The sequence below is a fragment of the Pituophis catenifer genome, unplaced genomic scaffold, assembly GCF_029215685.1.
Source record: "Pituophis catenifer annectens isolate HBS135680 unplaced genomic scaffold, rPitCat1.0.hap2 SCAF_14, whole genome shotgun sequence".
NCBI lineage: Eukaryota > Metazoa > Chordata > Lepidosauria > Squamata > Colubridae > Pituophis > Pituophis catenifer.
In genome coordinates, this window is record NW_027256894.1 from 21,892,216 (window position 1) to 21,905,999 (window position 13,784).

General features: G+C 41.7%; 1 protein-coding gene across 1 annotated transcript; it reads left to right on the forward strand.

Annotated features, from left to right (window-relative positions):
- Nucleotides 1–76: 76 nt before the first annotated feature.
- On the forward strand, nucleotides 77–13,472 carry ACSBG1 (acyl-CoA synthetase bubblegum family member 1). Its single transcript, XM_070953770.1, has 13 exons — nucleotides 77–141; nucleotides 875–1,092; nucleotides 1,755–1,843; nucleotides 2,579–2,699; nucleotides 3,743–3,823; nucleotides 5,761–5,910; nucleotides 7,701–7,877; nucleotides 8,722–8,903; nucleotides 9,634–9,864; nucleotides 11,387–11,604; nucleotides 12,550–12,689; nucleotides 12,942–13,188; nucleotides 13,396–13,472. Exons 1-13 carry the CDS (start codon nucleotides 120–122, stop codon nucleotides 13,470–13,472), a joined length of 1,953 nt encoding a protein of 650 aa, XP_070809871.1. The 5' UTR covers nucleotides 77–119.
- Nucleotides 13,473–13,784: the final 312 nt, after the last annotated feature.

Sequence of the window (13,784 nt, forward strand, 5' to 3'; positions counted from 1 at the left end):
CTTTTGAGAACTTGATCCTCTGCAAACTACTAACCACCAGAGTTTTAAAGGGAGTTTTAAAATTTCCTTCCTTTCACAGAAATTTGTCAGAAGTCCGGAGCATCTGAAAAGATTCTGGAATGAGTCTGGAAAAAGATTCAGGTAAATGAATATCAGGATGAATTTGAATTGGTTTATTTATGATACACCGAAGTAGATTGAAGACATTACTTAATCTACTTTTGGGGAAATTATTTTCTTGAATTTCTTTCTTTCCTCTTCTATCTTGCATATTGCAAAGGCTCCCACCCTCAGGCTGTCTGAACTTGATTATTTTCCTTGTAAGACGTTTCATTATCAAACCAAGTAACATCATCAGTGCCAGGAGTGAATGGGGTTCTTGCATTTCTTTCTAGCACTGATGATGTTACTTAGTTGGGTAATTACAGATTAACAGAGTTGGGAGGGACCTTGTAGATCATCTAGTCCAACCCCCCGCTCAAGCAGGAGACCCTACATCATTTCTGACAAATGGCAGTCCAATCTTTTCTTGAAAGTCTCAAGTGATGAATTAAACGTCTACAAGAAACAACCAAGCTCAGGGAGCCCCAAGGGTTCCATACGTCAGCCTTGAACTACGAATATTCTCCTTTATTGGCTCCTGCTCTGTTTTATAAATCAGTAAAACCAAAATCCTCCTAGCTGTAGGATTACAATATAGAAAGATTGTTTATGAAAGAAAACAAGCTGTAAAGGAAAGAGGAGATCCAGGAAAATGCCTTTGCCTTCTTGCAAATACCTATATGGTCCCAATGAAAAAAGAGCTAACATAGCTGGACTTTAGAGGGTTTTTTCATCTCCAGATGTTACTGAATAATCTGCTCTTGTTTCCTAGCTCCTCTCTGGACCACAAGAGCGGATGGGCAGGTGAAGCTGCGAAGGGACCCCACCTGCTCACAAGCGCCGATAACAATTCACCAGATGTTCCTAGAATCTCTAGAGAAATACAAGTCTCTCAACGCATTAGCCAGCAAAAAGGATGGGAAATGGGAAAAAATTACTTTTTCAGAGTATTACCACCTTTCTCGGAAAGCAGCCAAGAGTTTCCTGAAGGTAAACTTTGGATTTTTATACCCGATACCCACATTGTGGTCTTTGGGATGGCAGACTTATTTAAGTGAGTGCAGGTATTCATGGAATTTTATCTTTATATTAAGAATGATCCATACCGTTGTATTTTTGCAATGTTTCTTATAAAGAATAATAGTTTAGCAGGAATCCTGTGGCAGCCTCTCACCTAACAAACTTTTGGCATACACCACCTTCCTGTTTTTCTCCTTCCTCTCCTTTTTCTTCTCCTCCTTATTTTGCAAATTGTGGACCGACTGCCTTTTGAGCAACTGCAAAGATATTCAAGCCCTGATAATTTGGTCCTTCCCGTCCTCATGAAGCCACAGCTGATTTGATAAGTTAAGTCAGTCGCCAATGTTCTTCTTTTTATTTTGACTAAGTAAGGCAAGTAATGTTCAAACAGCAAGATATCGCACGGGTTTAGAAAAGCAACAACAGCAGCTAAGATCAGAGAAACAGCCAGAAAGTTGGCATGGGATAAGGATTCTGTGCTAAATGACCTAGAAATTATGCATGCCAAGCTAAATGAGAAAGGGGGTTGGGGGGGTGGGAGAAATTAGCAAAGTTCACATCTCAGTGGGAAAAAAAAGACTTTCTCTTTCTTTCCAACAATGTTGACTGTTGTTCCTTTTTTCTCCCCCAAGCTCGGCCTTGAACGATTCCACAGTGTTGCAATTCTGGGTTTTAATTCTACAGAGTGGTTCATTTCGGCTGTAGGAGCTGTATTTGCTGGGTAAGGTTGGAAACGTCCTCGTTAGGGAATTGTGACACAAATAAACTCCTGGCCAGGGAAGATGAGCTGAGGTAGCTGATGGTTTAGTTAGAGCCCTCCCTTTTGGCCAGGTTCAGATGAGGAGAGCTGGAGGGGTGTCAGCAGGTCCAGAGGTCAACAAGTTACAAGCTATGGGGTATTTCTCCCAAGCGAGCTGCATTTAATGCAAGGGATTATTGAAAATTTAAGTCTGCAAGTTGTGCACAAGTCTTGATGATTATATGGAAATGTCCCATCAAGTTTTCATGAGTGAATTCCTATTGATTTCTTTTTAACTTCTCAGTCTAGATCTGTGTTTCTCAACCTTGACTACTTGGGAGTTGAAGTTCACACATCTTCAGGCCAAGGTTGTGAAACACTGGTTTAGATTATAGTCTGGCATTCCTTGCTAGTTTCCCATCCAAACACCATCCAGTTTCAGTCCTGCTTTTTTTTTTTTTTTTTATTTTTTTTTTTTTTTAATTTGATTTATATGCCGCCCTTCTCCGGAGACTCAGGGCGGCTTACAATGTGTTAAGCAATACCAAGATCAGCCAAGGTCAGTTGGGCCCTGTTCACTAATTTTTTTAAAAAATCCTGTGTACTCCTATAATTGTCATAAGCCCTTGGTTTTTTCAATCAAGGAAATATTAACCCGCTTGTACGATATGGCATGCTTGTCATTAAAAGGAAAATGTTATTTCTACTCAACAACAGAGGCATTGTGTCTGGGATCTACACCACCAGTTCTCCAGAGGCTTGTCATTATATTGCTCATGATTGCAGAGCTAATATTGTGGTGGTGGAAAACCAGAAGCAGTTGGACAAGATAATGCAGGTAAGGAACTTGCTGCTAGAATTCACACCCCTGTTTGAGAATGTCAGCTTGACTTTATTTACCTCTATTTATTCGTGGATTTATTTGCTGGGCTTCCATTTATTTGTTAGATTTGTATCCCACATTTTATTTATTTATTGAATTTATATTGCCGCCTATTTGCCCATGGTGACTCAAGGCGGCTTACAGAATATAAAACCACATTTAAAACAATAAAAACTAATAAAAAAGTATCAAATATATTAATATAATATAATAAAATCACCCCACCTCACACAAGCCATTTAATGGGCTCCCTACTGCTCTGGGTTCCCCGCTGGCAGAACCAAGTCTTCAGCACTTTCCAGAAGTAGGGGCCATTCTAATCTCTGGGGGGGGGGGGATGATGTTCCAGAGAGAGGGGGCCACCATAGAGAAGGCCCTTCTTCTGGGTCCCACCATGTGTATCTCCCTTGGGGATGGGATCCGCAACATTCCCTGCCTCCCTGCTCTGATGGGTCAGGTAGGTGTGACCGGCAAGAGACGGTCCCTCAGATAACCTGGTGCCAAGCCATTTTGCTGCTCCAATCAATGTCAGTTTAGAGCAGCTCATATTACAGATTTGAAACTTATTTTGAGATTCAGTAAAATTGGCTTTGAAGGGTTACTCTGGGCTGTACTCAGGGTTTCAGTTGTGAAACAAACCCAGATTTGCATGTCACTAAGCTGGAAGATGGTTTGTTTACTTTTGTCTTAAGGTGTCAAGTCATTGTGGTTAGTCAACTGAGATTTATAGCTTAAATGTTACATACAGAGCAAGCTTTACAATTCATTCCACAATTCTTGCTTTGTGCAATGTGTAAAGCAGACTGGACAATATCCTTGTAAGATTATAAATCTAACGCAGAAATGAAGCTTTTATCATTTTTAATCTTTTTGGCTTATGTGGTAATATTCGTCTGCCTGATTTCTTCTGAGTTGGAATGTTAATTTTTTTGTTCCAGTATAGCATTATCCATAATGCAGATAAGATTTTTTTTTTTTTTAAATCTCAAACTACACAGATCTGGGATCGTTTACCATACTTAAAAGCTGTCGTGATGTATAAAGATAGTGTGTCTGAGAAACATCCCAATTTGTATACGGTATGTAAATTCATGATAAATCAAGTAATTCATCCATTTTAGTTGCCTCATTAGTTTTAATTCCATTCTCCCTCCCCATTTCTGGGATTTCTGTAAATGGTCAAAAACAGTTTGAAGAGGAAATATTAATACTTCAGCAAGACAGAAAAGGAAAAAATCTGGGGAGTGTCTGGTTGAGCCGATGCATAGTGCTTAGCCATAGTTTGATAAATAAGCCACAATTGGGAGGTTCAGACATAAGGCTAGGCTCAAAACCTGCTTTCAGAAAATAGGTTCATACATCTTACTAAGCATGACATGAACCTGGTTGATATAATTAAAGACATCTGGAATTCTAAAAAGCAGAAGAAACACTATATATCAGGGGTGTCTAACCACGACAACTTTAAGACCTGTGGACTTCAACTCTGAGAATTAATCTCCCAAGATTCCCCAACCAGCCATTCTGGCTGGGGAACTCTGGGTGCTGAAGTCCAGAAAGCTGCCAAGGTTGGATATCTGTGCTATACTGTGCATCCTCAACCTTTAAAATAATACTTTCCCACACACATGAACAAAACTACAGACTTAAAAAAGTGTGACCTCCAGATTAATCAGCTAAAACTTGAGGCCAATTTAGCAGCAGTAGTAAAACTAACTCACCAACTAACTAATCCCACAGACTTCAGCTTGGTAAAGGACATCAAAAGATGCTCCTAGGAATTATGAAACATGAAGATGCTTAAACCTCAAGCACAGTTTATTGGCTAAGAAATTATGGTCTGTGTTCCCAACATGTAACGGTGTCCTTCCCTGCCCTTTGCGTTCACTGGAAGGACAGTATGGTAGTAATGGAGAAAGGATTTCTCCCCAGACGTGTTGACACTTCACGCTTCGTCATCCTGACCAAACTGACACTGTCCTTCTTTGAAGTGTTAATGGATGCGCTCCCAGTTGCCCGGGTGCTGTTAGTTGGCCAGCTCATGCATCAGCCTCGGGTTTCCAGTTCTGTAGATGTTTTCTAAAATTCTGGGGTTGGATCCAAAAAACGATGGGAGGAGACTCACAGGAGCCTTCTTCACATGGTTCGTGTGTGAAATTATATGTTCTGTAGCTGCTCTCTTGGTGCATTTGTCCGAGCAATTAACACCAGCAAAACTTCCTTAGATTTAGACTCACTTTGCTTGTTCAAGGATAGAACCGGTCCTTTGAAGATCCATCAAGAATCCTTTAGTTTTTCCCAGTTGTGTCTCTAATTGATGTAAAAAGAAGGACATTTATGCCAGTGGTGAAATCCAATCTTTTTTTTATTACCGGTTCTGTGGGTGTGACTTGGTGGGCGTGGTGTGGCTTGATGGGCGTGACTTGGTGTGCGTGGCAGGGGAAGGATACTGCAAAATGTCCATTCCCACCCCACTCTGGGGCCAGCCAGAGGTGGTATTTGCCGGTTCTCCGAACTACTCAAAATTTCTGCTACTGGTTCTCCAGAATCTGTTAGAACCTGCTGGATTTCACCCCTGATTTATGTCCTCAAAGACCAGATTTTTTTTAAAAAAAAAATCTAAAACCAAAAAGACCACTTAGCACTCCAGGATGCAAAATTAGGAAGGTGGGTGGACAATAATTGAATTTACAATCCTCCCCCTACGAAAATCTAGTGCCATTTTCCCTCCAAGTGGTATTAATTTAGCAGCTTATTTGACAAATTACATGCATCCCACATAAAATAAACAGGGGTTTGGTCTCCTGAGCCCAACTGGGGTATCCAATGGAAATTCAATGGACTTACTTCGGAACGAGCACACGCATGGCATGGCCGTATCAATAGTGTATTGCAAAAACCTTTAATGCATTATACAAAGATTACTCAAGCCTGGTGAAAGTAAATGCAGAAAGATTAACAGATCTATTATGATGAAGACCTGGGTATTATAGGGACCTTCCTCTCTGTTCCGTAGATGGATGAATTCATGGAGTTGGGAAACGAAATTCCGGATGGACAGCTTGATGCCATCATCAACTCCCAAGAGGCAAACCAATGTTGTGTCCTGATCTACACCTCTGGAACGACAGGGAAGCCCAAAGGGGTCATGCTGAGCCATGACAATGTAGGTATTTAGCTGTGTCGATGTCAGTCAATGCTAACAATAACAAATTAGAAACAAAAATAAAACCTCAGGGCCAAAATTAATGCAAGAATACAATGATAACTGTATTATGTGATTAATTTTGCATTGAAGTTTTATTAATAATCCCCTCAAGGTCTGAAATATGGGGATTAAAATATAGACAGTAATCTACAATAAAAAAAAAAAAACAGATCCGAATGCCGAAACAGCTAAAAAAAATGTAGAACAAAGTTCATATTTCTTCTGGTAGTAAAAAAAATAGTAGAGATTTACTGTCAGGATAACACAGAAAAGTGCATTTTTAGTATAACAGAGAGAGTGTAACACAACAAAGGGCCATATTTCTACTTGTCCTTAGCCAGGGCCCAAATGTATCCTGCCAACAGCCTGGTCTTTTTGCCAGCTTGGGAGTGAAAGAGATTACTCTGTCCTTGGCTGAACTGGCATAAATCATGTTTTCTCTTTTATTCCAACACTGCAAAGGATTCCCATCACCTTGGAAAGAGGTCAGGGGGCTGGGAAGCAAGACAGCTGTGGCAGGAGAGAGATTGGCCCTGGGCACAGAGAAAATCGTGCCACAGAGTTTTTGGCTGTCTCAAGGAAAGCTGGACACCGCTTCAGGTTGGCAGTGGAGGGAGGTTCCTCAGTCGTGCCCAGTGGAAGAAATGTCTTTTACAGCAAGGATCTCTAGCCTTGGCATCTTTAAGTCTTAACTATACACTGGCTGGGAAATTCAGGGAGTTGAAGTCCACAAGTCTTAAAGTTGGCAAGGTTGGGGACGCATGTTTTACAGAATAAGAGGGTTGGAAGGCACCTTGGAGGTCTTCTAATCCAACCCCTGCTCAAGCAGAAGACCCTATACATTTCCAGATAAATGGCCATCCAATCACATCTTAAAACCTCCATTGATGGAGATGGTTCAGAGGCCCATAAAGTTGATTTTACTGATAGAAGAGAATATTTGTATTCTCTTCTTGTTGAGTTGATCTTGTCCAAAGAAACCTATTCATGGATAACAGGGTTGAAGTTGGAGACCAGTAATGACTTCTCTGTGCAAGTTCTAGCTTGCTCGGCCTGGCTATTCCTGATTTCCATGTGCAGGAAGGCTATTTTTATTGTCTCCCTCATTGTGGAAAGCATCTGCTGGCCCTCACTACGCACTGAGGCCCCTTTTATTAAAAGATGACCTGCTCTAAACGGTGATCAAATTCTGCCCAAGAATTTGGCCACCTTGCTGCTGCTTGGATGACGCAGAAAAGCATATTTGGACGCGGAAGAGACGGTATTATTTACTGATTTGATCTCTCTCCCACTGCTATCTCACGACTCTGTCCAGTTACAAAGTCACAGTAAACACACCAGCAATGTTAAAACTTCATCTAATTTCAACGGCAAAGTCACATAACTCAAGTAGGAGAGGAAACACCAAGAAATGCAGGTGATGTTACAGAAATGACCCAATACAGGTCATCCTCGATTTAGGACTACAATTGAGCCCCAAATTTCTGTGGTTAAGTGAGACATTTGTTAAGTGAACTTTGCCCCATTTTACGAACTTTCTTGCCACAGTTGTTAAGTGAATCACTGCAGTTGATACATTAGTAACCCGGTTGTTAAGTGAATCTGGCTTCCCCACTGACTTGCTTGTCAGAAGGTTGCAAAGAAGGATCACGTGACCTTGGGACACAGCAAAAAAAAAAAAAAAAAAACCCGAAATCCTTGGCTCAAGTCTTTAATTCTTTGCCATTTCTTTTTAAAAATCTGGACAGATTACCTGGACCTCTGCCCATGCCAGTCGAGCAGGAGATGTACAACCAGCTGAAATCCAACAGGAAAAGATTGTCAGTTACCTGCCACTGAGCCACGTTGCTGGTCAGATGTATGACCTCTGGACTGGGATCAAGTGGGGCGAAGAGGTTTATTTCGCACAACCGGATGCCTTGAAGGTCTCTCGGCGGGGTTTGGGGCCAAGTTTCTTTCCCATGCAGTTCCATGCATCTTCCATAAGATGCACTCTGGACTTTTCAGCAGGATAGGATGAGATATCCTTCTAGAGAAATAATAAGGGAAAAATAGGGTGGATGTACTTTATAGGTCATGACCTGATTCTTGTCTTAAGCAAGTTTAATTAACCAGTCCCAGTCATGGTAAGATTAATTGCCAATAGAAGAGAGTATTTGTAGCTCAGGGTTGAACTGTGGGGTCCTTAGGGCTCTCTGAGCTTGGTGCTTTCCTTGCAGACATTTCATTATCCATCTAGATAACATCATCATCGCTTGGAGGGAGTGAGTTATTGCTTTTTCTTTATATGCAAATAATTTGCCCTATCTGGGAATGTCCTTCAGGGTTGCTTGATTAGGCTGTTGTTGACTGTTTGACTGTTGGTAGTTCCTTGATTGAAGTGCTGTTTATTGCTTTAGAGATTATTTAAATTACTTTTAAGATTAAAAGTAGATCTCATAGGGAGGTGATATATTTTTAGAGTTTAAAAGGGCTTTTTTATGCAACATCTGCTGACCAGATATTTTTTAAGTGTCTAAAGCCCTGCCAAACTCGGGGAACTTACTTTTTGAGAAATATGGGGGAGCTACAAAATAATACCCCTCCTATCCAACCCCCTTTTAAAGCCAGGTGAGGCAGTGACTTCATCTTGTAACTCCTGGTTCCACAATTTAACTAAGTGCCCCGTGAAGACAAGATCCTCTAGTCTGACCTGTTGTCCAGGGAGTTGGCATGGAGTGGGCATCCTTGATCTCTTTGCTCCCAACCTCCCCTCTTTGGCCTTCACAGGGAAGCTTGGTTGAGGTCCTCAGAGAAGCATTGCCCTCTTCACAAATGGGAGTACCCCGCGTGTGGGAGAAGATGATGGAGAAGATCAAAGAGGTTTCTTCTCAAACTGGATTGCTGAAAAGGAAGATGCTGTCTTGGGCCATGTCGGCCACTTTGGAACAAAACCTGAGCTGCTCAAATAGGTGGGTACCCATAAGGACCTGTTTTTTTGGGGGAAAGGGTTAACTATTACACAGCAAAAACAGCAAGGAAAAATAAATCCCTGATTCTGTGTTTCCCAAACCTCGGCTGCTTTAAGATGAGTGGACTTCAACTCTCAGACCTGCCTCCCCCCCAGACAGCATCCCAAGCCAAGTCCACTCATCTTAAAGGAATCAAGATTAGAAAACGTTGCCTTCATTGAAGCAATACTTTCTTTAGATGTTCTGCAAATTTCTAATCTAGCTGCAAATCTTTGCAGTTCCAAAAATTTGTGCGGGATAACTTTCAAAGCTTTGTGGCACCGATAGCCTCTTGCAAACCACTTTGTTTGCTCAGGCCCGTTCAGCGTCCTTGTCTTGGAGGTTCAGACAGGCAAAATCTATTTACTTTTATCGTTTTTTATATGATGTTATGATGTTTTTATATTCTTGTAAGCCGCCTTGAGTCACCACGTGCGAATAGGCAGCAATATAAATCTCCTAAATAAATAAAACGCAGTGGTTGCCTGGCTGGCGAATGTATTCCAGAAACAACACTAAGTTTGCATGAATGGGTTTGTTTCGGACTGCTGTTTGACATTGTCTGATGTCCTTTGTGCTCCTCTTGAAACTCAACTCATGTTGAGTCTTTTCCTGAATCTTGACAAGCGTCACTTGACTCCTCCCAATTTCACCTTGGACCTGTTGGCTCTCCTCTTTTGCAACTTTGTAGGGACTCAAAGCCCTTCTGGATGGGGTTGGTGGACTCTTTGCTCCTGGCGAACATCCGGTGGGCCCTGGGCCTTTCCCAGTGCCAGAAGCATTTCTCCGGAGCTGCCCCTCTCCCTGTGGAAGTCTCTCACTTCTTCCTCGGCCTAAACATCCCTATTTATGAAGGGTACGGGATGAGTGAAACCTCCGGTCCCTTTTGCATAGCTGGGCCACATGTGTATCGACCTCACAGGTAAAGATCCAGCCTGTTCCCCTTAGCAACCCCGCAACAAAGAAACCTTGAAGTTTAGCTTGCAGGTGGTAAGAGTAGACTGGGCTGGGGCCACCTGCAAAGATAAGGGATGAAGACAGGTATCTGTGGTGTTTTCCCTGCCATCCCTGGCATCTACACTCTGGGTGTGAATATGAAATGTAGCTTCTCAGAAAATTGTGGTCACCTTGTGAGAGTTCGGTCCTTTACATCCGATTCCTGCAATTAAAGACTGCCTTTTTACAACAGATTAAATTTAGTTGTCAGTATGACGGAGCTTATTTGTGCTTCATATACTGGCGAAATGAATAGAGTAGAGTAGAGTAGAGTAGAGTAGAGTAGAGTAGAATAGAATAGAATAGAATAGAATAGAATAGAATAGAATAGAATAGAATAGAATAGAATAGAATAGAATAGAATAGAATAGAATAGAATAGAATAGAATTCTTTATTGGCCAAGTGTGATTGGACACACAAGGAATTTGTCTTTGATGCATATGCTCTCAATGTACAAAAAGAGAATAAACTACATTAATCAAGAATAAAAAGATACAACAGTTAGTGATAGTCATGGTTACTAATAAGCTATCAAATTGTACTAGGAAACACGTAAAAACAATATAAATTGAAACATACAAGCCACATGGTTATAGAAGTGGGAAGAGATAGATACTAGTAAGGAAGAGAATAATAATAGTAATGCAGATTTAGTGAATAGTTTGACAGTGTTGAGGGAATTATTTGTTTAGCAGAGTCATGGCGTTCGGGAAAAAACTGTCCTTGTGTCTAGTTGTTCTGGTGTGCAGTGCTCTATAGCATCGTTCTGAGGGTAGGAGTTGAAACAGTTTATGTCCAGGATGCGAGGGGTCTGTATTTTCACAGCTCTCTTTTTGACTCATGCAGTATACAGGTCCTCAATGGAAGGCAGGTTGGTAGTAATTGTTTTTTCTGCAGTTCTAATTATCCTTTGAAGTCTGTGTCTATCTTGTTGGGTTGCAGAACCAAACCAGACAGTTATGGAGGTGCAGATGACAGGCTCAATAATAAAAGCATTGGTTTGATTTAGTCACTCTGTTAAGCCCACTGTGAAAACCCATACGTTATTTGGAATCCCTTGGAGACTCAAGAGCAGTGTTTTTCACCCTCGGCAACTCAAAGAGGTGTGGGCTTCAACTCTCAGAATTCCCCAGCCAGCATAGAGTTGCAAACACATTGGAGAAAAGGCAGACCTGCTTTCCCATATTTCTAAAACTATTTTTCCCTTGGAGTATTGGGGACATTTTCATGATGTATCTGGAAGCTGTTGAGTGCCAGAGCTCCAATTTTTTAAAAATCAAGCAAATGTACAATTGCAATTAAAAAAAAAAAGACTGTCTAAGGTTTCGTGGGTGCGGCTTTTTCTGGTCATCTGGCACCTCCAGCCCCCTCCAGAAAAAGGCAGAGCTCCCATCTTCTCAGCCTGGTGTTGACCCTCTTGTTTCTGTTGTCCATCCTTTCCTTGCAGCTGTGGCAAGGTAGTCCCAGGCTGTCTCATTAAGATAGTCAACGAAGACGAGGATGGCAACGGGGAGATTTGCTTTTGGGGACGGAGCGTCTTCATGGGCTATTTGAACATGGAGGACAAGACCAGGGAAGTGATTGACCAGGATGGCTGGTTGCACTCTGGAGATCTTGGAAAGATTGACCAGGATGGATTTGTTTATGTCACCGGAAGAATTAAAGGTGGTGCCTTCTTTGCTGTATTTTGAAGTTCTCCAGATGTTTTGGATCACAGCTTCCATACTTCTTTCTCACTGGCCAGAGTGGTTGGAGATTTAGTCTCAAACATCTGGAGATTGCCTTGCCCTACTTCTTTTCCTTTCAGCTGTCCAGGCTGTTAAATTCTTAGGTGCTTCTACCAAGTCCTTCAGTACCAAATTTCAAGCTCCATTATTGATGGAGGCTGCCCTCTTTCGGCCATCGTGTAGAAGTTTCCGAAGAATCTCTTGGCATTCCTTAAGGCTCAGCACAAATTATCTATTGGAGAGATTCTTGGTTGACGGGAATTGCTTAAGTTTCAACTAAATCAGACAATTAGCAGCAAGAACTACATAATATTCCTAAAATTCAGAATAGTCTTTGCTGAAATAGATATTGGTTGAACTGGATTGGACCGTTTCTGGTAAATAGGATGGCCAGGAGATTCTGCATGATGCCATATGAGAGCATAACAAACCTTAAAGTTAAATGGACCCTTGCTACTTATCCATTTCTATCTGGGCACAAGCCTGCGGCATCCAAAGTAGCCAGGTTGAAGCATCTACATTTAATTTTACATATTTTTTTTTATTGATGTACATCTTTTGTGCATTGATGTGGACGAAATGTAGTCATTTGTGTTCATTCATGTAATTTGCCTAGCGCATTGATCGATGCAAATGGTATTGTGATTTGGTTGACGTCATTTGCAATTTGAATGGACATTCGGCCGGAGGAGGGGGAGGGGGAGGGGGAGGAAAGGATACCCCCTGCACTAGTTTATTCAATTGAGCTTTTACAGCACATGCCAAGGGGGTCATAGAGAAGTATTTGCAAGGATGCTAGCGCATCTTCCCTGTCACAGATGGAAGCCTAGGATGACGATGAGATGTATTTTCGAGCTGAACATTGATGTTTTGTATTTCTTAGAGCTGATTATTACAGCTGGGGGTGAGAATATCCCTCCAATCCCCCTGGAAGAAGCTGTCAGGAAGGAGCTGCCACTTATTAGCAACGCTGTGTTGATTGGCGACCGGAAGAAGTTCTTGTCTATGCTGTTGACCTTAAAGGTACATGATGAAAATAGTTTTTTTGATTAATTCTCAGTTGCATATTTGAAATTTGGGCTTTTTCCTGTTCCTTGGCTTGATGAGATGACCAATTTCACCCCGTTTCGGATTCACAGTCTTGGATCAAAGTCCAGCCAACTGGACTAGTCACCCAGCACTCAACCCACCCAAGCTTAGGTTTTGTGCAACCACTCATTTTTCCTTTGACATGGTTAAAGGTGTCATGTGTAATTTTGTTGTTGATGTTATTAGTGCTCAGTGGATCCTGATACATCGGAACCCACCGACTGCCTGACCCAGGAAGCCAGAGACTTTTGTCAAAAAGCCGGCAGCAAAGCCACACGGGTGTCCGAGATTGTGCAGACCAGAGACCAGGCCGTTTACCGGGCTGTGCAAGATGGCATAGACCGGGTCAATAGGCGCTCCGTCAGCAACCCTCAGCGCATTCAGAAGTGGGCGATTTTAGGAAAAGATTTCTCTATTTCTGGGGGAGAATTTGGTGAGTTTACAGTGAGTTTTTGTAGGAGGCATTTTCCGTTCTGAGCTGGAGATATAGATTATTGGGAAGGCGACAGCTTGGTGAAGCAAGAGAATAAACTCACCAAAATTGCACGAAATATACAACCTGAACTGAGCCCACCTATCATTTTCCTTCAATTCTTCCCCCAATTCTTCCCTCCTCCTGACCAATTCCCTTTCCTTTTAGGTCCATCGATGAAATTAAAGCGGCAAACGGTGGCCGAGAAGTACCAAAATGAAATTGAAGCTTTTTACAAGGATTGAAGTTGAGTTGCCTTAGCTCCGTCAGAAGAAATCCTGCCAGTTTCTCTTGTAAAGCCTTAACTGTTCCCATGCAAACATTACACTGGAAAAGGTATGAAGAGTTTTTGCAATTGGGGCGGAAAGCATCTCTCTCTGACTTCTCAGTGTTACTTTCAATTTAGTAACCAAAAGACCAAATCAGAACTCCCAAATACAATCCAGTTAACAGACTTTTATTCTACTGCAGTTATATGGGCTAGAGATGGAATGATTAGTTAAGCTGACCCTTGAAAATGCTTTTAAATCAAACTGTATCTTGATTTATTCTGAATT

Excerpts from the sequence above, each read along its gene's own strand:
- ACSBG1 (XM_070953770.1), top strand. The coding sequence starts at position 120 with ATGAGTCTGGAAAAAGATTCAG. Across the intron at positions 3,824-5,760 it reads AACATCCCAATTTGTATACG|ATGGATGAATTCATGGAGTT; the intron begins GTATGTAAATTC and ends TCTGTTCCGTAG. Across the intron at positions 5,911-7,700 it reads TCATGCTGAGCCATGACAAT|ATTACCTGGACCTCTGCCCA; the intron begins GTAGGTATTTAG and ends AAATCTGGACAG.